The sequence below is a fragment of the Mustela nigripes genome, chromosome 13, assembly GCF_022355385.1.
Source record: "Mustela nigripes isolate SB6536 chromosome 13, MUSNIG.SB6536, whole genome shotgun sequence".
Taxonomy (NCBI): Eukaryota; Metazoa; Chordata; class Mammalia; order Carnivora; family Mustelidae; genus Mustela; species Mustela nigripes.
The window spans coordinates 84,168,417-84,193,883 of record NC_081569.1 but is presented as its reverse complement, the minus strand read 5'-3'; the positions used below and the strand labels follow the sequence as shown (position 1 = coordinate 84,193,883).

At 35.9% G+C, this 25,467-nt stretch overlaps 1 protein-coding gene across 2 annotated transcripts in view; it reads right to left on the bottom strand.

The window, feature by feature from the left end:
- The window catches only part of BRMS1L (BRMS1 like transcriptional repressor), a 32,799-nt gene that overhangs the window by 3,731 nt on the left and 3,601 nt on the right, over positions 1-25,467 (bottom strand). For both annotated transcript variants that reach the window (XM_059373091.1, XM_059373092.1), the window contains exons 2-8: positions 25,268-25,358; positions 20,876-21,003; positions 19,240-19,319; positions 3,589-3,685; positions 2,441-2,524; positions 1,238-1,302; positions 509-548 (exon numbers count right to left, since the gene is read on the bottom strand). In XM_059373091.1, coding sequence (XP_059229074.1) covers positions 509-548; positions 1,238-1,302; positions 2,441-2,524; positions 3,589-3,685; positions 19,240-19,319; positions 20,876-21,003; positions 25,268-25,358 — 585 coding nt within the window. The remainder of the gene's footprint in view (positions 1-508; positions 549-1,237; positions 1,303-2,440; positions 2,525-3,588; positions 3,686-19,239; positions 19,320-20,875; positions 21,004-25,267; positions 25,359-25,467) is intronic.

The following is a 25,467-nucleotide window of genomic DNA, read 5'->3' as shown; positions in this document are numbered from 1 at the left end:
TTTAGGGGCCCCTTGGTGGCATCTGCCTTCAGCCCAGATCATGATCCTGGGGTTCCTGGGATAGAGCCCATGTCGGGCTCCCTACTCAGCAGGAAACCTGTTTTCCCTCTCCCACTCCCCCGCTTGTGTTCCCTCTCTTGCTGCCATTCTCTCTGTGAAATAAATAAATAAAATCTTGAAAAGAGAGAGAGAATTTAATTTCTTACATTTCTTATATAATTAACTAAGTTTTATATAATTTAACTAAGTTTTAATGACAAAATGAAGTTATAGAATGTACAATATATCGTCAGTTAACTACACAAGTGCCAGAAGGGGAAGCAGGTGCATTATCAGTTACTACTGCCAATTTTAAATAGGATTTTAATATGTTGTATTTCCAGAAGTAGAGTTCACTGATGAAATGTAACCACTGATGGGGGCACTGTTTAATATGTGGATAACTTAACAACCCTTATTCAACCAGTCCCCACAGAGAAGATTGCTGAACTTGGATTAAATGACTTACGTTCTGTTTTCACTCTGTGTGGACCCAGTGTAGCCATTGCCTTAATTAAAACAAGAAAGGCATTGAGTTTATAGACTGAAAGCACATTTTGGGATCTATTTAATGTCTACAACACTACTGATGACCTCAGTAGCTAACAGTGAAATATAGTCTTCAGCTGCTCTAATAAATTTTAATGTCCAAGACCACAAGGAATATAAAGAACAACCATTTCACCTAGAGGTGTCATCAATACCTGAACTGATCTCTTGCAACTAAAAAGTTTCTGAAAACGGAAAAATTTAATATAAGACATAAGTCTCCACTTTCAAATAAGCACAGAAAATCCTATAATTCTTGAAAGTTCAATGACAGAATGCAAGACATACAATAGGAGTTGAAATATTCACTTTCATTCATTCAACAAATGCCCAGGACTGGGCTAAGGACAAAGCACAGAAAGATTATTTATTACTTTTGGGAAACCTCAATAAATGCTTTTCTGTACTTTTGCATAAATTAGTTACATTATTGCAGGATAAAATACAAATTGCTGATGTGTCTCTCTTAAAATATTCTTCCAGTCCACAACAGTGGATTCTATCTGTATTAGCATTAACTGCCATAGAGAGAATGTTACAAAGTAAGGCATATTAACAATAATCATACTTTGATGTATTAGTGAAAATCAACAATCTTCAAAAGTAGACTATAAAAAGATAATTCATATTCATTGCTTTTTAATCATACCTTCCTAATTGTTGTCCAGTCTTCAAGAATATCAAGATCTTGTAGCATATAAACTATATATGGACGTGAAAAAGTCAAGGTCAATTTAACTGTAAGAATTTCACACTTTGGGGTGCCTGGGTGGCTCAATGGGTTAAAGCCTCTACCTTCAGCTCAGATCGTGATCCCAAGGTCCTGGGATCGAGCCCTGCATCGGGCTCTCTGCTCAGCAGGGAACCTGCTTCCCTTTCTCTCTCTCTCTGCCCACCTCTCTGCCTACCTGTGATCTCTGTCAAGTAAATAAATAAAATCTTAAAAAAAAAAAAAAAAAAGAATTTCACACTTTGAATTTTATTTCCAAACTTCTGTTTTTCAGAGAATTGGAACAATGATTTGTGGACATAATCCTTTTGGCATGACAAATTCTGACTTCAAGTTATTCTCCAAAAAACTCAGTATCAGGATAAATATATTCTGGTACCAGGATAAATATATTCATATATATATTTTATATTTTTTTTCAGATGAATATTTCAGCTATAACCATATTCTCTTCTAGGAGATCACTGATCGTAAGATATACCACCAACCTAATCACTGTTTTGAGGTAGGGATGGGAAAAGTCAGGGAGGTGAGGGGACACCAAGATTGAAAGCACATACTACTTGAAGTTAAAGACACTCCAGTTTTGGGGTTATGGGTTATCAGTCCATTAAGATTTTGTCTGACTCTTTTGATTTTGGCTCAGGTCATGATGACAAGGTCATGGGATCAAGCCTCACACCAGGCTCCACATGAGGCACGGAGCTTGCTTAAGATTCTCTCTCTCCCTCTCCTTCTGCTGCTCCTCTCTCTCTCTCTGTCTCTCTCTCTCAAAAAACAAACAAAAACGTAAAATAAATAAATAACGACACTCCAACTTCAGAAACACTGAAAAATGTTAAAAAAAATACATGTGAATTAATCATGCTATATTCATATTGAAGCATTTGTGAACTACAAAGCCATAGTTCCAAAGTTGAGATCGTGACTAAATTTCTACTCCTTCCCTACCCCTCTTAATCTAAATTATATTCTTCTGCCTCATTTTTGGAAATCATCTTTTACCTATTATAGGATCATATAAATAAAGTCAGTTATACTAATAAAAATTACAAAGATGTGCACAATGCAAAAGTGTATACCAAAGCAAAAAAAAAAAAAAAAAAAAATAGAAAAGGATATCTGAAACAACAACTGGCTTCTTTTTGTCAGGACTGAAAGGATCCTTCCTCTTTTTTCTTGACTGAAGCTCATCATTCCACAGTTCTGGCAAGTAAATAAAAATTAAGTATTAGCTAATCTTTGAAGATAAAAGTGGGGTGAAAAAGCTATGTATTTTCATGGCAGAAAATTTCATTATAAGCTATGTATATACACATATGACTATATAATGAGCAGCTATATATTCATAAAATTTCCTCTGCCATTATTAAAGTAAAAATCAACTTGGCACTTAATGACTAGTAACTGATGAACATATGTCAGGTACTTTGTTAAATATACATTGCATGCATTGTGTCACCTAATCCTCAAAGCTATGTCTGAGGTAGGTATTCCTATTATTTCAATTTTACAAATGAGGGGACTGAATCAGAAAAGCTACAGTAATTGTCACTCATGGTCACCCAAGTAGTAGGGATTGGGGCAATGGCATTAGAATTCAGCTTATCGGACTCCACTGTGCCTATTCTACACCAGAGAAATACAATTTATAAGAGATAAAATAATATACATGCGAGACCTGTAGGATAACCCAGTATATCTTCCACCCAATGTAGAAAGCCTTCCACCCAATGAAGAATGTAGAAATACCCCTGAAAAAGCAATTTCAATCTTGGACTTATCTAATTATTAATAAGTTTTTCCTTCTAAAACAAAAATCTACTCCCTGTAATTTCTAATTTGTGTGATACCAAAAAGAAAAGGTTTTTATTCCTTCTTCTACCTGATCTTTGAACACTTAGACTTTAAAGACTTACTGGAGTTGTCTTCTAACACTATTCTTATATTATACAATATATTACATATATATTATAAAATATTCTTATTCTTATAGTGTACTATTCTTACTCCTGTAGTTGCTGTCAACTTCTCTTTTGTCCCTTTTCATGTGCTCCATTTTCTATGTCCTTCTGAAATATGAATTCAAATCAAAGCAACAATCACAAGCCTATCAAATTCTTTAAACATTTTCCCCTTTCTCCTCTCATTAGGACACTTCATTTACAAAACATTTATTTTAGGGGACTAGGATATTATGAGACACTACAGTAAACCACAGGTTCCGTGTCACTTAAGGTAAACCATCACCATCATGTCATTCCCATTACCTGAGGTAATATCAATGCTGTGCCTATCCTCTTCAAGCCTTCTTATCTTCTCCTCCAATTCACTCTGGACTGTATCATATAACAAAAGCTTTTCACTCTGAAAAATATATATATTATGCATAAGTAGAAATAAAAAATCAATCTTAACTATGAGTATGAAATAACTTGCTCTTAAAATACTTTAACATATGATACTTTTGTTTGCTAACTTAAAATTTTTTACAATAAAATGCCAAAAACATGAAAGAAATAAAACTAGAAAATACAGAATGTAAGTATAGATTTAAATACATGCAATTAAGTTGTTTAAGAACATCTAAATTTATATGTGATATGGGAGTAAAAGTTTACTTTACATAAATTCATAGTAACCTCCAATCCCCTTTTAAATATATGCAGGTCTTACTTGTCAGTATAATAGAGAACCTGTCCTATAAAATGTATCATTATAAAATGAGTCATGTTTTCTTATCACAACAGTAATTGGGCCTGTATTCCTCAATAATATCTCAATATCACACAAAATAGACTACTGTATCACAAAAAGAAAGATTCAAGTATAAATTCTATAATTTTAAATCTAATGATAGTCAAAATCATAAAGCTATAGACTATATCCACATCTCATAACAAAACTATAGAATAATTGAGGGACTTCCTAAAAGAGATGATTTACTACTGGCAACTAAGACTAGAATCCAGGTCTACTAATTCTAGCCCCTTGTTCCTTTAATTAGAAAACATTATAATCCCATATTTTCAAAGGGATAAAATGTACAAAAGTGTAATATACAGATTCATTATATAAAAAACTTATGAGAGATTCCCACCCCACCCACATAACTCTAGTAAGGATAGGCTACTCATATATATAGTTAGATAGGATCGTTGTCTTCTCACAGAGACTATTGGAATACAGTTAGGTAGGATTTCTTGTGGAAGGCACACACCACACCCATTTGGCAGCACTCCCAGTATGAATCATGAAATCCTCTCTTTCAGGTTTGAAATTTAGAGTCTATACATGCTTGAAGGTTCTCCTGAGTGGTAGAGGAGAGAAGGTGGCTTTTGTCGATTTGAGGCAAGCCAGGAACTCAAGAAAATAAAGCTGAAGACTAAAACTAGATCTCATATGAAAAATCATCTCCTTGCATGCTACCCTCTATGCTTACTTCTTTTTCCTTGTTCTCCTACCTTTGGTAAAGGCTTATGAAATATTCCAGCCTTATCTACATTGTGCTATAAGCACTGGGAAATGTTATATATCAGAGGAAAAGGGAGAGCAGACCCCAGCCATGGTCACGATAGTGTGACAACTATAAACAGATCAGATTCTCAGATTCTCCAGCCAAAGATGACCCCTAATACATAGTAGAAGTGATAAACATTTTGTTTTCAAGAATATGAAAATTTAACTGGTACAGTCTCTTTCATTTCTATTGATAAAATTATCCTAGGTCAAGCAAAAATTCTAAAATAAGTCCCCTAATCATTCTTTATACTTAAAAAAAAAAATGATCCTGAAATATCTGAAGGTTTGAAGACATCTCTAAAGATATTAGAAGTATAAAGTGTACAGATAGAAGTTCTTTGAATCTATTCTCTCTCTTTAAAGTACTTATTATACTTATATATTTGTCTTCACAGGCTTGCCAGCCCTGTGAGTCAGTCACCTTGGAAGAAGATCCTCCAGCTCCCAGTCAAGCCTTTAGATAACTGCTTCGCTGGTTGACTTCTTTATTGCAACTTAATGTGACTCCCTGAGCCAGAACCAAATTCCTGCTACAGAGACTGCAAAGTAATGGATTTCATTGTTGTTTTAAGTCACTACGTTTTAGAGTAATTTATTACAAAGCAATGGATAACCAAGACAAGAGGCCTCAAAAAACCTATCTTTAGGGGCACCTGGGTGGCTCAGTGGGTTAAGCCGCTGCCTTCGGCTCAGGTCATGATCTCAGGGTCCTGGGATCGAGTCCCACATCGGGCTCTCTGCTCGGCGGGGAGCCTGCTTCCTTCTCTATCTCTCTGCCAACCTCTCTACCTACCTGTAATCTCTCTCTGTCAAATAAATAAATAAATAAAATCTTTAAAAAAAAAAAATAATAAAAAAAAACCTATCTTTATACACCTTTTCCTAAGAAGCTATTCTACCCAACTGAAAATGAGAACAAAATCTGGCAAGAAAGACATAAAAGGAACTTCTAGGGTGATGGTGAAAAGACACCCCATGAAGACAGAGATGCAGCTGGCCTAGAAAGCATCTGAAGGAGGGCACAGGGTGGAGCAGCACAGGGGATCCTAGGGGTACGGGGGATGCTCCTTGGGGACTAGCTGATGCATTTGATCACATGGAAAACAGCATCAGGGGGCTTTCATAAATCTGCTAGAGTCTCTGAAAAGAAATGACAAAACTAAAAATAAATGAAGCAATTATTAATTCTAAAGCTACAAATAGAGTTGTACAAAGAAAGGAAGTTTCAGCCTTGTTTAACTCCTGGCTCAGTAAATAATATTTGCAACTACAACAAAAACAAAAATTGAGTCATTACAGTATTAGAAAAATGGGATGAGGGAAACTATTATGGAGTCTTCAGCTTTCATAATAGAAAACCAATAGATAATATCTAAAACTGATATTATTGGGGCACCTGGGGGCTCAGTGGGTTAAGCCTCTGCCTTCCGCTCAAGTCATGGTCTCACGGTCCTGGGATCAAGCCCCACATCCGGCTCTCTGCTCAGTGGGGAGCCTGCTTTCCTCTCTCTCTCTGCCTACCCCTCTGCCTACTTGTGATCTCTCTGTGTCAAATAAATAAATAAAATATTTTTAAAAATAATAATAATAAATTTGTATAAATTAAATAAATAAATAAAGCTGATATGATTTAGAAATATAAGGACAAATTCCAGAAGGAGTAACTACAAGAGTTAGATCATTGCTGCTGGAATGTAGAATTTAGAGATGGAAGAGGGGACTGCTGTGTTTCATTTTAAGCCAGTGCCTACATAAATACATATACACATTACCCGCTAAAAGCAAATGCTTAAGAGAGTATTTAGACTTGTAGGGAAATCCTCATGAAATACTGCTTGTAAAACATGGTATAAAACAGTATACATGGGCGCCTGGGTGGCTCAGTGGGTTAAGCTGCTGCCTTTGGCTCAGGTCATGATCTCAGGGTCCTGGGATCGAGTCCCGCATCGAGCTCTCTGCTCAGCGAGGAGCCTGCTTCCTCCTCTCTCTCTGCCTTCCTCTCTGCCTACTTGTGATCTCTCTCTGTCGAATAAATAAATAAAATCTTTAAATAAATAAATAAATAAATAAAACAGTATACAGGAGGGGTGCCTGGGTGGCTCAGTGGGTTAGGCCTCTGCCTTCCGCTCAGGTCATGATCTCGGGCTCCTGGGATTAAGCCCCGCATCAGGCTCTCTGCTCAGCAGGGAGCCTGCTTCCCCCTCTCTCTGCCTCCTGTTCCGCCTACTTGTGATCTCTCTCTCTCTCAAATAAATAAATAAAATCTTTTAAAAAAAGAACAGTGTGTATGTGTGTGTGTGTATATATATATATATATATATATAGTCATACCAGCTGTGTGAAAAACAATTATACAAAAACAAAAATGCACATACTTAATAACAAATGTCTGCTGCTTCGTAGATTATAGTTCACTGTATTTACTTCTTTAGACTTCTTTCCCAAGTTTTCTCAATACTTATTAATGTTACACTCAGGGGGAAAAAAAAAAAAAAAAAAAGAACAGATAACCAAAATCAGAGCCCTGAAGAGCCTCAATTTTCTCAAGAACTGGAATTCTAACCCTGAACCCTCAGGGTCTGAGACCTTGCTACCACCTACTGTCAATCTTAATACTCATCTCCAGCTCTGTGGGGAGGCCTAAATGAGATAACCTAAATAAAGCATCACCACCTGTCCCAGTGTCTGGCACACTGTGTGTTCTATAAATGTGATTTCCTTCCTTAATTTGACACAAACCATCTGCTGCCTCAATTGCCTCTGTGGTTTTCTGGCATACTCTCTGATTGCATACCCATGTGAACATGTCTAGTCTCTCGTCCTGGCCCCTCTTTCTATCTGCTGCTAATCAAACTTACTTTGAAAACTGGCAGTGTGTCTCCCTTCTTCCCACTTCCCCTACCTCTCAGTTAGTTGTATATGAGCCAAATGTAAAACTAAGTAATAAGCAGATAAAAAGCCTTGAATAAAAAAGTTCAGATTTAATGGTAAATTGCATGAATGTGACCCTAAACAAATTATTTAACCTCTCTGAGCCCCGCAGTTAAACTAGTCATAAAATCAAGATAATTCCTATTTCATAAGGCTGTGGTAAGGATTAAAATCCATAACACTCTAAATATAAGTTCCCTTCCTGCCTTTATTTCCTATCTAAAATGCCCTTGAACTACTGAATATTAATTATATTAGTAAACAGACCATTTATAATATTAATTCTATATTAACACTAAAAAAAAAAAAAGCCATAACTAAATTAGAAGAAATTTATGTAAACATTTAACATGTCTATGGAGGAGGGAAGACTTTTAAAGCTGAAAAATGATGGAAAAGTGGTGCCTGGGTGGCACAGTTGGGTAAGTGGCCAACTCTTGATTTAGGCTCAGGTCATGATCTCCGGGTGATTAAATCGAGCCTTATCTTGGAATCCACACTACTTGGCAGGGAGTCTGCTTGAGATTCTCTCTCCCTCTCTTTCCCCCTCTGCCACTCCTCCTGATGTTCTTACATGTATTGCTCTTTCTCTCTCTCTCTAAATCTTTTTTTTGAAGATCTTATTTACTTGAGAGAGAGAGAGAGAGAACTGGGGAGAGGGGTTGAGGCAGAGGGAGAAGCAGACCCCCCACTGATTAGGGAGTGAGATGCAGGACTCGACCCCAGGACCCTGGAATCATGATGTAAGCTGAAGGCAGACACTTACCTAACTGAGCCGCCCAGGTGCCCTAAAATTAATCAATCTTTAAAAAAATGATGGAAAAGAAAGAATATATCAATGTATTTGTCAATATATCAATATATTTGTCTAAGTAAAAAATACTTCTTGAAGATACATTGCTGACTTTTATTTCTGACAATTTAGTAGATGAGATATCCTCAAAACAAAACACAAAAATCTCAAAACAAAAACAAAATTTCCCAACACACCTAAACAGATACTCAAATAAAATACCACAAACATCTTTTTAAAGGTTAGTTAAGCACTTTAAAAAATAAGAGATATCCCCGAGAACCAAAAATAAGGAGCCGGAGACCAGCAATGCTAACCTAGTGTTGAACCTATGGGAAACCATAGGTGTTCGCTGGGTTGGTAACCTAGAGGAATGGATTTTAGTGGCTATTTGGGAAAAAGAGAAAGATCTTGGGTCTAAGCAAAGTAAGGAACAAGAACTGGGATCCCTGCATAGCCCTGAAGGGTTATACCTTCAATGAAAAGGCAGACTAGAAAAGATTCACCTGAGGGAAATTCATTTGTGTTGGCTAGGCAATAAATGAAAAAAAAAGTTTTTCCCAAAAATACATCATCTTAGGCCCTGACCTCTGCATATTTGAGATTCAAATGTAGATTACCTACATCTTCTAGGAAATTCTAAGCCAAAAAACTAAAGCAGTCATGTGCTGTTGGCACACCAGGATGCCTAGCTGAAACAAGCTAGCAGAAATAAAAGGAGATACTATCTTAAGAACTACATCCTCTGTCCAAGGCTCACAGATTCCTACCAAGAAAGCCGCTACAGTCCAGAATTATGGTATAAGGAAATAAGCTATAAGGTTTGGCAGAAATTTGAAGGAAAAGAAAGGCAATATTAGACTCTGAAGAACTTCAAGCAATATATTGAGTAAAAAACATGAATTAAAGGGCACCTGGGTGGCCCAGTTGGTTAAGTGTCTGCCTTCAGCTCAGGTCTTGATCCCAGGGTCCTGGGATGGAGTCCCGTATCGGGTTCCCTGCTCAGTGGGAAGACTGCTTCTCACTCTCACTCTCCCTCTGTGTGCTCTCTCTCTCTCCCTCTCTCTCAAATAAGTGAAAACCTTTTTAAGAATATGAATTAAGTATTAAGAAATATGGAACACATGGGCGCCTGGGTGGCTCAGTGGGTTGAGCCGCTGCCTTCGGCTCAGGTCATGATCTCAGGGTCCTGGGATCGAGTCCCGCATCGGGCTCTCTGCTCAGCAGGGAGCCTGCTTCCCTCTCTCTCTCTCTGCCTGCCTCTCTGCCTACTTGTGATCTCTGTCTGTCAAATAAATAAATAAAATCTTTAAAAAAAAAAAAAAAAAAAAAGAAATATGGAACACAAAATGAGGACTTACATATGACTAACTCAAGCTCCAGAAGAAGCAAGCAGAGGAATGAAAGAAAGGCAATACCAGAGAAGATAGTATCTGAGAAATGTCCAGAACTGATGGGAAACAAATTCTCAGATTCAGAAAGCACAACAAATCCAAATAATGAGAGACACAATAAAGAATATGGAGACACACAATAAAGAAACTGAAGGGATGCCTGGGTGGCTTAGTTGGTTAAACCACTGCCTTCGGCTCAGGTCATGATCCCAGAGTCATGGGATCGATCCCTGCATCAGGCTCCCAGCTCCATGGGGAGTCTGCTTCTCCCTCTGTCCTTCTCCCCTCTCATGCTCTCTCTCTCTTTCTCAAATAAACAAAAAAGTCTTTAAAAAAATAAAGGAACTGAAGAACAAAAAAGAAAACAATGTTCAAGTAGCTAGTAAAAGGTAGCTATCTACAGAAAAAAGCTATCTACAAATGATTACAGACTAAGCAAATTGTGGAAAATAAAATCCTAAAAATGTCTTCTTAATGAGGAAATAATTATCATCCTACAACGTTTTACCCCCTAAACTGTCCTTCCAGAATTATTACAAATAAGCTATTTTAAACAAGTAAAAACTGAGTTTACCACCAAGGGACTCTCAGTGAAGAAATGCTTAGAATGTTCAAGAAGCAAAAACAAGAACTTGCAAGAAAGAGTTGCAACTCAAAAACAATGAACAAAAAACTAGTAAAATATGCATAAACCTAAAAAGAACTAAATCAATGAGATTGCAATAATGCTTCATTTGAAGGGTAGAAGGCAAATGGAACTAAAGGACTGAAAACTATAACTTGTACTTTGGGAGGGAGTAAGTAGAGAGGTCAAGTGTCCTTTATAACTCAGGAGGAGGAAAGAAATGTTAATTGATTCTAATGTAGATATGCATACTGAAAATTTAAGCTAATCACTAAAATATAAAGAATACTAATGCATGCTGCATTTTTTAAAGATTTTATTTATTTATTTGAGAGAATAAGCAAGAGAGAGAGCATGAGCAGGGGGAGGAGCAGAGGGAGAAGCAGACTCCCTGCTCAACTGGGAACGTGACGCAGGGCTCAATCCTGGGACTCTGGGGTCATGACCTGGGCCAAAGGCAGACGCTTAACTGACTGCGCTACCTGTAAGATTAAATTTTTAAAACTCAATAAATGACACACACCTAGGAAAGGTCAGTTAAGAATAAAAAAGGATAAAGCAGATAAAATAGAAAACACAAAAAAGGATGGTATTAAATAGCAAAATAATTACTACAAATATAATTGGACTAAATTTGCCAATTAAAAGACAGGGTTTCTTAAAATAGTTTTAAAATCAACACAGATATTATTTACAGATAATATGCCTAAAATATAGACTATAAAAAAGTTGGAGGAGAAAAAGAATATAAAACCTTTTATTAGGCAAAGGGTACCTAGTTGGCTCAGTCAGTTGAGCTTCCGACTCTGGATTTCAACTCAGGTCATGATCTCAGGGTTGGAGATCAAGCCCCACATCAGGCTCCACATCCAGAGAGGAATCTGCTTGAGATTCTCTCTCTCTCTTTCCCCCTCTCCCTCCGCCCCCCCACTAAAATAAATAAATCTTAAAACTAACAAAAAAAAACTTTTGGGTGCCTGGGTGACTCAATCAGTTAAGCTTCTACTTTCAGCTCAGGTCATGATCCCAGGAGAGTCCTGCATTGGGCTCCTTGCTCAGCAAGGAGTCTGCTTCTCCCTCTGCCTGCTGCTCCCTCTGCTTGTGCTCTCCCATTCTCTGACAAATAAATAAATAAAACCTTTAAAATAAAAAAAACTAAAATTAAGAAAAAACTTATCAGGCAAATGCCATGATAAATAAAACAAGAATAGCTATTTTAATTATCAGACAAAATAGACTCTATGACAAAAATCATTGTTACAGAGAAAGGTGCATTTAAAAAGGATAAAATGTGGGCACCTGGGTGGCTCAGTGGGTTAAGCCTCTGCCTTTGGTTCAGGTCATGATCTCAGAGTCCTGGGATCAAGCCAGGCATTGGGCTCTCTGCTCAGGAAGTCTGCTTCCCTCTCTCTTTCTGCCTGCCTCTCTGCCTACTTGTGATCTCTGTCAAGTAAATAAATAAAATCTTTTAAAATAAATAAATAAATAGGATGAAATGTTACATTTATTAAAAAATACAGAAATTCTAAAATGAGTTTGATAATATAGCCTCTATATACTTTATATACATATACATAGATATAAAGCAAAAGCCGATGGAAGGATAAAAAGATATGAGAAATTGGGCGCCTGAGTGGCTCAGTGGGTTAAGCCGCTGCCTTCGGCTCAGGTCATGGTCTCGGGGTCCTGGGATCGAGTCCCGCATCGGGCTCTCTGCTCAGCAGGGAGCCTGCTTCCTTCTCTCTCTCTCTGCCTGCCTCTCAGTGTACTTGTAATTTCTCGCTGTCAAATAAATAAATAAAATCTTTAAAAAAAAAAAAAAGATATGAGAAATTACATATATATATAAAGCAAAAAGTGGTAGAAATATGAAAAGATGAGAAATTAATAATCCCATTTATAATAGCATCAAAAAAGAACAAAATACTTAGGAATAAACTTAAGGAACTTGCATATTAAAAACTATGAAACAGGGGCGCCTGGGTGGCTCAGTGTGTTAAGCTGCTGCCTTAGGCTCAGGTCATGATCTCAGGGTCCTGGGATCAAGTCCCGCATCGGGCTCTCTGCTCAGCCTGCTTCCTCCTCTCTCTCTCTCTGCCTGCCTCTCTGCCTACTTGTGATCTCTCTCTCTCTCTGTCAAATAAATAAATCTTTAAAAAATAAATAAATAAAAATAAAAACTATGAAACATTGATAAAAGAAATTAAACACAAATCAATGAAGACACTCCCATGTTCTTAGATTGGAAGACTTAACATTTTTTTAAAAAGTCCATAATAGTATCCAAAGTGGGGGCGCCTGGGTGGCTCAGGGGGTTAAAGCCTCTGACTTCGGCTCAGGTCATGATCTCAGGGTCCTGGGACTAAGCCCCATATCGGGCTCTCTGCTCAGCAGGAAGCCTGCTTCCTCCTCACTTTCTCTGCCTGCCTCTTTGCCTACTTGTGATCTCTGTCTGTCAAAAAAATAAATAAAATCTTTAAAATCTTCAAAGTGATTCACAAATACAATGCAAACTCTTATCAAAATCCCAATGGAATTTTTTTATAGAAATAGAAAAAAAAGCCTAAAATTAATATGGAACAACAAAAACTCAAATAGCTAAAAAAAAAAAAAAAAAAAAATCTTCAGAAGGAATAACAAAACAAAGCCTCACATTTCCTAATTTCAAAATACATTACAAAGCTAATTAAAACAGTATGGTACTGGCATAAAGACAGGCATAGAGACCAATGGAAATAAAGCCCAGAAATAGAGACCCTAGAAATAAACCTATGTACACATGATCACCTAATCTTCAACAAGGGTGCAAAGAGTACATAATGGGAAAAGGCTAGTCTCTTCAACAAATGCTGTTGGGAAAACTAGACAGCCACAGGCAAAAGAATGAAATCTAACCCTTATCTTACGCCTTACACAAAAATAAATTCAAAGTGGATTAAAGGATTTTTTCAAAGGTTTATTTTTGAGAGAGAGAGCATGTGCACATGAGTTGGGGCAGGAAGCCAAGGGAGAGAGAATTTCAAGCAGACTCCCTGCTGAGGGTGGAGCTGATGGTGGCTCAATCCCACAACCCTGAGATCATGACCTGAGCTGAAATCAACAGTTGGGCACTTAACTGACTGAGCCACCAGGTGCCCCAAAACAGATTACAGATTTAAATAAAACTATAAAACTCCTAGAAGAAAATATAAAGGATAAGCTTCATGAAATTGCTCTAGGAAATGATTTCTTGAATATGATACCAAAAGCACAGTCAACAAAAGCAGAAAGAGATTAAGTGGGACTATATCAAACTAAACAGCTTCTGCACAGCAAAGGAAAAATGAGGGTGGAAAGGCAACCTACAGAATGGGAGAAAATATTTGAAAACCAAATATCAAAATATATAAGGAACTCAATTTAAAAATTAGCAAAGGACTTGAATAGACCTTTCTTCCAAAGAAGACCTATATGAGAAGATGCTCAACATCACTATTCATCAGAAAAATGTAAATTAAAATCACAGCATGGTGGGGGGAACCTGGGTGTCTCAGTGGCTTGAGCATCCAACTCTTGGTTTCGGCTTAGGTTATGATTTTAGGGTCATGAGATTGAGCCCAGCGCTGGGCTCCACACTCAGTAGGGAGTCTGCTTAAGATTCTCTCTCCCTCTCCTTCTGCCCCTTCTCCTACTTGAGCGTGCACATGCTCTCTCTTTCTCTCTCAAATAAATAAGTCTTCTTTAAAAAAAGTCACAGTGTGGTATCACTTCACACCTATTAGTAAGGATATTATCAAAAACAATAGATAACAAGTGTTGGTGAGGATATGGAGAAATTGAAACCCTTGTGCACAGGTGGAAGGAATGTAAAATGGTGTGTTTACTATGAAAAATAGTATGGAATTTCCTTAAAAAATTAAAAACAGAACTATATGATCCAGCAATCTAACTTGAGTATATGCCCAAAAGAACTGAAATCAGGATCTCAAAGAGATTTGCACTCCTATGTTCACTGCAGCAGTACTCACAATAGCCAAGATGTGAAAAACAACCTAAATGCACACTGAAGGATGACTGAATAAAGAAAACGTGATATATACATACAATGAAATATTATTCAGTCTTTAAAAAATTAGGAAGTCTTGCCATATGCTACAACATGGAAGAGCCCTGAGCATATTATGCTAAATGAAATAAGTCAGTCACATAGGAACAGATATTGCATGATACCACTTATATAAGGTATACAAACCAGCCAAAAAAATAGAAATAGAGAGTAGCCAAAGGCTAGGGAAAAAGGAAACTGGGGAGTTGCTGCTGGGTGGGTATAAATATTCAGTTAAACCTCATGATTAAGTTTAGAGGTCTGTATTACAACAGTGTGCACCAATAGTTAACAATATTGTATTGCACATTTAGTATTTGTTAAGAGAGGTAAATCTCAATGTTAAGGGTTCTTACCACAGTTTAAAAAAATTTTTTTAGGGGCACCTGGGTGGCTCAGTGGGTTAAGCCTCTGCCTTTGGCTCAGGTCATGATCTCAGGGTCCTGGGATTAAGCCCCCCATCAGGCTCTCTGCTCAGCAGAGAGCCTGCTTCCCCCTCACTCTCTCTGCCTTCCTTCTGCCTACTTGTGATCTCTCACTCTCAAATAAATAAATAAAAATTTTTTAAAAAAATTTTTAAAGAAGAAAGTAAGAATAAAGAAAAAGATAAAAGAAATTCCACAGGAGGTAAGTTTTGGCTGGGAGCTCTGGAAACATGAGCATTAAGTCTCCAGGACTATACCATCCTTTTTGATCAAAGGAATCCACGACAGTGGATATGCACTGTGGGGCATCTCATTATCGGTACCTTTGGCCTCCAGATATGAAATGATGAAGGACTTCACTATTGTGAAAAGAACAATATGTGGATTTTCTTAGGACATGAAAAAACTAATAATAAATAAATAAAGGAAATATTAACAAATCCACCATCACACAGAGAATTCTCATGCACCTCCCTCAGTAATTCAAAGATGAAACACACACAAAACAAGGAAACAATAAGTCCATACTTCTATAAATAAATAAACTGAAAGTGTTACAAAGAATGAGATATTTGCATAGTTTCAAAGTACTTCTCCCCAAAATACTTATTAATCACAATGTGAAAAAAATAAGTGTACTTAGAGAAACCAGGAAGAAACCACTTAAATCAAGTGATCAAAGTGTGTATCACCAATAATGGTACATACCAAAACTGTGTGCTGCGTGATAGAATTCAGTGAGAAGAACACATCACTATTGTGATATTCTTACTGAGAGACAAAACCCACTTCTAATCAGGAAGAAATTGCAGACCAATTCAAAACTGACATGCTACATAATAACTGGACTGAAATTTTCAAATTTGTAAAGATCATGGAAGTCCAGGAAAGATTGAAGAATTGTTCCGCATTGAAGGAAACTAACAACATGACAACTAAATGCAAGGACACAGACACTAAGTGATTCTAAACTGGATCTCTGCTATTAAGGGTGCTGTTGGGACAACTGCTCAAACTTATATGAGGTCTGAGCATTAGATGGTAGTAGCATCAGTGTACATTTCCTGTTTTTGATGATTGTAGAATCCTTATACAAGAGAATGTCCCTCTTCTGTTGTATTGAGGGGTGATGAGGCATCATGTTGCCAACTCATTCTCATGTTCACCAGAAAAGCTTTTTCATACTTTCCTGCAACTTTTCTATAAGACTGTTAAAAATATATATGATAAAGGCAAGATGTACTAAACACTCATGGAACTAATGAATACAATCTTAAATATATATTCCTATGAAAAAGAAAGATATGGGATATTCTTAACTCATTTTATGGATCTTGAAATCAAATCAAGGACAATATGAGACTTAAAAATTAAATCTCACTGACGAAGAAATGAAGCTTCTAAACAAAATATTAGCAAACTGAATCTGATAATTCACGAGAAAAATAATGATTCCAGGAATTCAAGGATGGCTTACCATTAAAACATATATAGGGTGCCTGAGTGGTTCAGTGGTTTAAGCCTCTGCCTTTGGCTCAGGTCATGATCCCAGGGTTCTGGGATCAAGCCCCATATCAGGCCCTCTGCTCAGCGGGGAGCCTGCTTCCCCCTCTCTCTCTCAGCCTGCCTCTCTGCCTACTTGTGATCTCCCTCCATCAAATAAATAAATAACATCTTTAACAGCAAAAAAAAAAAAAAAAGACTGATTGAATAGATGCAGACCAAGCATTTAATAAAACCTAAAATGTAACAACCATTCCCGGTTTAAAAAAAAAAAAAAAGAAAGAAAGAAAAGTTAATTTCCTTAACTCGATAAAAAGAGTATTTATCAAAACCCAATAGTAAATATCATACTTATTGGAAAGCCATAAGAAGCATTCCCTTAAGGAGTGCCTGGGTGGCTCAGTGGGTTAAGGCCTCTCTGCCTTTGGCTCAGGTCATGATCTCAGGGTCCTGGGATCGAGTCTCTCATCAGGCTCTCTGTTCAGCAGGGAGCATGCTTCCTCTTCTCTCTCTGCCTGTTTCTCTGCCTACTTGTGATCTTTCTCTGTATGTCAAACAAATAAATAAAATCTCAAAAAAGAAGAAGAAGCATTCCCTTAAAATCAAGAACACAACCACAATCTGCCTTCACTCCTTCTATTGCATGATGTTTTATCAGTCCCACTAAGACAAGTAAAACAAATAAAAGGAAGATCAGAATGGAAGAAACAAAGCCATTTTCACAAATGACATTTTTCACAAAAAAATCCTATTTTTCACAAATGACACAAACTGCCATTTTCCATAAATGACTACATGGAAAAATCTAAGAATCTGTAATTATTAGAATTAAGAGGGGTAGACACAGTTGGATATAATACAAAAATACTTTTTTATACAGCAGCAGCAAATAAACAGTCATTTCTTAAAAGATATTACTAAACAACAAAAAATTTTAACAATAACGAGTGTAAGAAGAGCAAAGTAAAATTACCAGTTTATTAAGATATTAAGACTTACTAGACTGAAAGCAGTAAAGAAGTAAAGTCAAACAGATGAATGGAACAAATTAAAACAGCTAGAAACAAGCTGCCATGTAAATGGACATTTGATGTAAGAAAGAGATGGGGAGGAAAAAGGATGGAATTGCTGATTTATGGTAAAACAATGGAGTATAGAATAAACAGTGTTGACATTAACATCCAAATGCAAAAAAAAAAATCCATACTTTATATCATATGCAAAAATTAGAGGTAGGTTAGCAATTTAAATGTTAAAAAGCAGAATTTCAGGGGCGCCTGGGTGGCTCAGTGGGTTAAGCCGCTGCCTTCGGCTCGGGTCATGATCCCAGGGTCCTGGGATCGAGTCCCGCATCGGGCTCTCTGCTCAACAGGGAGCCTGCTTCCTCTCCTCTCTCTCTGCCTACTTGTGATCTCTCTCTGTCAGATAAATAAATAAAATCTTTAACAAAAAAAAAAAAAAAAAAGCAGAATTTCAGCCTTTGAAAGGAAAATGTTTTTTTTTTAAGATTTTATTTATTTATTTGACAGAGAGAAAGAGATCACAAGTAGGCAGAGAGGGGGAAGCAGGCTCCCCACAGAGTAGAGAGCCCAATGCAGGGCTCTCTCCCAGGACCTTGAGATCATGACCTGAGCCAAAGGCAGAGACTTAACCCACTGAGCCATCCAGGCACCCCAAAAATATATCTTTTTACCTCAAAGTGGGAAAGACACACGAAGCATGTATCATAAAGGAAAGATGAAAAATTCAGCTACATTAGAATGTACAACTCTAGTTCATCAAGTCATCAAAAACAGTGAAAAGACATCCCATTGCCTGGGTAAAAATATTTGCAAAGCATATAACTAGCAAAGCATTTGTATCCAGAATATATAAAGAACCTCTACAGTCAATGAGAAAAACACTAAAAGCCCAACATAAAGGCAAAAGAGTTAAATAGGCACTTCTTAGGAAGACAAATCCAAGCAGCCAATAAACATCAAAAAGTTGTTTCATCTCAGTAGTAATCAAGAAAATGAAACAACACATTCCATCATTTTTATATCTATCTACTCCTAGTATTTTAATAATTTACAGATATAGTAAAATAACAAATTAAGACAAGAATCATTAATCTCTTATTTTTCTTATGATCTTATCTAGGTTATATGAAAAGTTATCTGCAAAATCAACAGTGGGTTTTTAAAACACTATTCAAATAAAGAGAACATAGAGAAAAATACATCTGTTTTTCACCATAGAGAATTCTGCCCTGAGATGTGGAAACAGAGCTGGAGAACCAGATTAATAATAAGCCCAACATTCTAACTGTACCACTAGATTTTTTGAGTCTTAACTTGAATTTTAAACTAATTGCACTAATATTTTCAGCAATGCTAAATGACATGTAATGATCATTACAAAGTCTTTTTAAGGTAACAGTTGCAAAACTAAAATTATCTTAGTACTTTTCTATTGTCCCTTCTTTGGGTTCTATCTCCGATAGAGCTTCCACAGTAGCTATATTTAAAAAAGAAAATTCACAAGTGTTAAGCTAAAGTACAGTTTAATTTTTTTCATTTATTTTATTTACTTTTTTAATTACTGCACTCAGAAAAAGACTTAGAGTTGAAATTAGCTTAAAAGTTAAGTAAAATAACAGTACCTCACAATGTTGGCGAGAAGCTTGTATTTCACATTCATATTTGTTCTTTACAGATTCTAAGCAGAGCTCTCTATAGATTCCTGCAACCAAACACAGTCACTCTGATTATATCATCAGTAATGAGATTCATGTTCACTTCCCCATAGGAGTTCTGTCTAACTGTATTTTACAATATGAATCAGGAAGAAACTGACAAATGATTCTAGCTTTATCTTTAAAAACTAAAAAAGGCTCAATTATCAGACTGAAGAACTAAGAATTTAAGAACTAGGAAGAAACTGCACGCAAATTTTAGTTCTTACTTCATTCTTCTGAAGAGCACTCCTAAAATGTTTGATAGAGAATGATCGAAATGAAAATAAAACTCCTTTCCTGTGAAAAGTAACCCCTCAGGACTCATAATGGATATAGTCAATAAACTCTGGTTTCATTAATCATATCTTCTCAAAGTAGTAAGTGGATACCATAACCAACAAAACCACTATTTTTTAACTATTATTTATTTTCAGAGTCCAAAGGTTCCAAGAAGATTAAATGTATAAACTGATAACAAAATGCATAAACTGATATGATGTTTGAGTGCTCCTGACAGAGCCTTATCTAAAGAATGGATGCTCAAGAGAGGTTACTTAAAGCTACCAAGACAGTAGTATAAAATAGGCAACATGGCTATGCAAATACGTCAAAAAACAACAAACTCAGAGCTTCAGATATATATACCAAACTCCATGCCACAGTTGACCTTAGAAATGTAGTCCTTTCTTATATGGTAAAGGCATGGGACAGATATCTGGAACTAGGCCATTAGCTATACATTCACACATACACTATTCTTTGTACAATCAAAAAATAAATGAGGCCACACAGTAAAAAAGTGAGTGACTCAAGTAGTATTTCCTAAATATCCAGTAAGTCTCACTCATTTCTTTTAGACTGTCAAAGAAAATTAAGGACTTATTTCCTTTTCAGGGTGTGCTAACCAAGTATGCAAAGATAGCAAGTATCACATCATCTACATATTTAATATTAAGCATTCAAGAATAAAATTTGGCCTAAGGTAGATTTAGTACAAAAAGAACTTATAATAAAGAATGCCTTAGGCATTACATAATAGGTGCAGGAAGATCAGTTAGTGTCCCCCAAAAAGAAAAAAATATTAGCATTAGCTAAAATCCAGTTTTAGCCTAATTATGAAAAATCATAAGTGATCTTCAAATAGATATATCCCTTGTCATGAGTGCTAGGACACAATTCTGAGGCTGGATCCCAATTACAAATGGAAAACTGAGTACTTAAATTGAAACTCAATTTATCTAACAAGAAATTAAACTGAAATAGTAACAATTGCTCTTAATAAAATGTCTTGTTTCTAATTGTTTTACATGTGAAAGTATCTTCTCAACAACATTGCAAGCAATCTAAGGACTTTTTCTTTTTTTTTTTTGATCCCCCCACAGTAACAGAAGAAAGCAAGAGGTATTTATTAAATAATTGTGGGCTGATTGACTGAAATACTCTTTTCACTGTAAATATATTTGTGATTTCATTAACAAGAAACACTCACTTGACAAATACCTTTCAAGTCTAGTGAAGAGTTCGTATTCTACTGTATGGAAAAGATGTTTCACTTTCCTACCTGCTACCTTTGTACGAATTTGCATATTTTCTTGTAAAGTTGCCAGTGGTTCCAAATATTCTGGTGCTTTTCCAGCTATGACTTCTTGTAGTTTTGCATCCACCTGACTTAATCGTTCTTTATAAAGTCTTAACAAAGCAAAAATTAAAATATTAATTTTAAAAGCCCAACAAAGGCTAACAGTTCACCATTTCTATACATTCTCTCTTCCTAGTATCATTCATATTCTAATAACCTAACAAATGTATTTTTGTCTTAATCTCAAGTGAAAAACTCAATTACATTATTTGACTTTATGCATGTAATCACAAAGTAGGTATTTTTCTCTTTTTTTTTGATGTATCATTTTTTAATGATTAATTCACAGTACAAAAATACAATTAAGATACTACTTTTTTTGCACTCTAGATTTCTGGTTTTGTTTTAACTGCAGGACAATAAATCAGTTCTAGGCAAAAAATTTATTTAAACACTGAGCTTAAAAGAAATAAAGATATCATTTTGAATAATTTAGATAGAGATATTACTCATTGTCAAAATAGTTAATCCCCTGGTTTCTCTTCATTGTTCCTGAAAAGGAGTCTGTGTTCTATTCGGCCTACTTGGTTTTTACAAAGAAGAAAGTGATGGAGGTAAAAACCAAAGGCTATAGAACTTGTGATCTGCATAACAGTTTGTCTGGACTGGAAATGAAGAAACTAGAACAAAAGGTGTTGCTCAGTGATTGGGAAAATGAACTCATAGGAGACCCCTGTTGTTGTATTTATGAATTTACATACAAATACTCTACTTTGCCAGCTGTCACAGTAATAACTTTACCTTGATTATCAATGACTGAGTACCTGAGACTACTCATTGTGGCAATAATCCTGCAGGATGGAACTCTTTAACAGGAAGATGTTTTCATTGTCCTTCTCTATGAAAGGCACTTTTAATCCTGGCTTTGTTGCATTTTAAAGATATGCTAAAAATTTCAAAGCAGATTGACAATTTGAAATCACTGAGGCATCCGGTGGCTCAGTCAGTAAAGCATCCGACTCTTGATTTCCACTCAGGTCATGATCTTGAGGTTGTGAGACCAATCCTGCTTTAGAGTCTCTCTCACCTTCTCCCTACCCCTGCTTGTGCACACACTCTCTCTCTCTCAAAACAAAACACAATTTAAGATCATTTTGTAAACTCTTTTTTTTTTTTGCCATTCATTACATTCTCATCGGTGAAGAATGTGTCATAAGGAGGGCAGGTAGTAACTGCTGAAAGAAACCACTTATTATCCTTGTAGGTGTTAGTATAATTAGCAGTTGGCTTTTGAAAACTTTACAGTACCTGACTTTCATATCTTCTTCTTGAAGATATAAACCAATACAATTAAGACAATTAGGGAGGGGGATGGAAATGGGTTAAATAGGTGATCAGGATGCACTCATTGTGATGAGCACCAAGTGATTATGGAATTGTTGAATCGCTACATTGTACACCTGCAATTAATAAAACACTGTACATTAACTGGAATTAAAATAGAAGCCTTCAAAAAAAAAACCAAGATAATCAATATTGGTGTTTATAACTGATAATTAGCATAAAGATTTATATGATGATTCTGAAGAAATTGAGCAAGTTTGGGTGTTAATACAATAAATTTTTTAACAAAAAAAGGAAAAATTACCTGAGTTAACTGCCAATAATACATTTTCATATCTGTGTTAAATTTTTCTAAAACTAAGATACAATGAATGTGTAAAACTACAACATGATACTTATAGTTTTTGAAATCATAAATACAACTTTAGGCAAAATGCTAAAAATTTCATGCAAATGAAGACTGAACCTAAAAAACATCAAATTTAAAATATTGATAAGGTATCTCTAATAGGTGAACAGCAGCTTAAATGAACAAGATATGTGAGCTAATAACAGGTAATTACACTTTTAAAAGAAGAGATTCCTCAATATCAGCATGATTTCAACAACCTTGAGGGGCACCTGGGTGGCTCAGTGGGTTAAGCCGCTGCCTTCGGCTCAGGTCATGATCTCAGGGTCCTGGGATCGAGTCCGGCATCGGGCTCTCTACTCAGCAGGGAGCCTGCTTCCTCCTCTCTCTCTCTCTCTCTCTGCCTGCCTCTCTGCCTACTTGTGATCTCTCTCTGTCAAATATATAAATAAAATCTTTAAAAAAAAAAAAAAAACCCTTGAAATTCAGATACTAACTCATCAAAGGCAAGAATCATGAGTTCCTCACAAACATCCACAATACTATTCAGAGTAGAAAACCAATTCATGTTTATTGGCTACAGACATTGAAATAAGTGGAAACTCAGGTGGTTTCAGTTCCTCCATCTTTTTAACAAGGTAGGAGAAACTTCCACCAGTATACAAACTGCAAATGGTATATTTTTGCCCTATGAAAAGAGTGTTAAAACCGGAGAAGCAGGATAACTTGTTGTTGAAGCAGGATAACTTCTTTTTGTTGTTGTTCTATTATTATTATATTTCCCACCTCTTCTAAAGAGGATTTGAGACAGCTTACAGAGATACACAGTACAACAGGATAAAAATAGCATTGAGGCACATGAAAAAATAAGATAATTATAAACCTAGTGCAAAGATTATTTCTAAAATATATTTCTGAATACCAATTCCTTGAGAAATAATCCTATTAGTAGTGGTAATGGGTCTACTTTTAATACTTTCTGAGATGAATGAGGCTGGTGGGGGACCTGGCTTGTGGTCATAATAAGCCATGAAAAAGCAAAAATCAAGGCAAATGCCAGCCCCAAGATGAACAAGATTAGGCTTAAAGAGTGACTAGTTGCAAAGTGTTCCTTGGTAATGTCTTATACTGGAACTATGCAGTACTCTTCATTCCTTGGAAAACCATAAAATATATTTTAAAAGTTCAATAGGTATATCTTAATTAATTGTATGAGAATTATTCATTCATGGCTTACCTATACTAAAATACAAAAACACAAATTTGCTTCTTTTCAGAATGATCCTGGATGAACTCTCCATGCTGCCCAAATAATGGATCCTCTGGCGATCCAAACTAATTTTAATTTAAAATTAATAATGTAAATCTTTAGAATAAAAAAATGATACCATGTTTTTTTGAGCAAAAAATTTTAAACTTTGGATTAGTTGTATTAATTTGTTGCACTAGCTTGACACATTTATATATTCACCTCTCACACTAATGAAAGTTAAGACCAGAAATGGCATAAACAGCAGGATTCATTTAGTAACAAATCTGTCCCCGTTTAGTCTGGCAATTCCAGATATTAAGCATGTTTTCATCTCTTCTTTGGGCCTCTCTAGGGAAAACGCAAGAGAACAGAGTAGCAAAATTATGAAGAATTCAGGAAAAGCCAGCTTCTAAATGAATTAAGGTGTCCATATTCTCAGAAGTTTCTTTCATTTACAATTCCTAATAAGTTGTTATGCCCCATGACTCTGCCAACAAGTTTCAAAGTAAAAGCTCACCCTTAAGATTTTTTTTTTAATCTTCATCTGCATCTATTCTGTTTTCTCAAGTCACTGGGGCCCATTCTTGTGTAAGCAACTGCTCATAAGAGTTCAGGTATTATGAAGAAGGGGTAGAAAAGAGTATCTAATTAACACCCACTGTGCGCCAGCCAAGACGAAGAATTTCACATACTGCTTATAAAATCCTTACAGTTAACAATAAAAAAGCTACTATTATACCTTTTTAATCTGTGAAGAAAACCTGGATTCAGAAGCTATGCTTTTTCTACTCCACTATATTTCCTCCAAAGTAATGTGCCTTAGTGGAAGGAACGCCATAATACTAGGAGGCAGAAGGCCCAGCTTAGTTTATCATTTTCTGATGAACTGTGGGCAAATCACTTTACTCCTCTGAGCATTAATTTTCTCACAGGTAAAATGGAGATAAGGCTATCTTCCAACCTTACAGAGTTGCTGCAAGGAGCAAACTAAATAATGTGAAAACATGTACGTACTATCCAATGTTGATATAAACAAAAAGCACTATACCATTCTTGGGAAATATTTTCCTATTCTAAAATTCTAAAGAAAAAAAAAATTCTAAAAATGCTATCTTTATCCAATTACCTAACAAAGAAATGAATGAAGCGGATTAGAACCAAGAGTGCAACAAGCCAGGGAAAACATTTTAATACCAACATCCATATAGAAATGTTATTATACCCCCCCAAAAAAACCTGCCTCAAAATCCTCAGTTGAGTTAATGAGGTCTTCAGGAGGCAAACCACAGTTGAAGCCTCTTTCAGATGGGTCAGTCCCATAAAATACAAAAAGGAAAATACTTTAGAGTAAATAGAATTTCTCTTGTGCTAATATACAAGTGACATGATTGAGATTCAGTGACAATGACCTTCTGACATCACTACTTACTGATCCTTGAGATCGGTAAACTGTTTTTCTAGATTGGACATTTCATCTAAACATTCCATTCTTCTTCTTTCGCAGTCTTCATCATCCATTTCTGTTAATAAAAGGCAAATAGCAAAGAAAAAATTAATTTTATGTTCCAAATTATCTGAATATTAATGAAAATAGTAAAACACACACACACACACACCAAACTATAATAT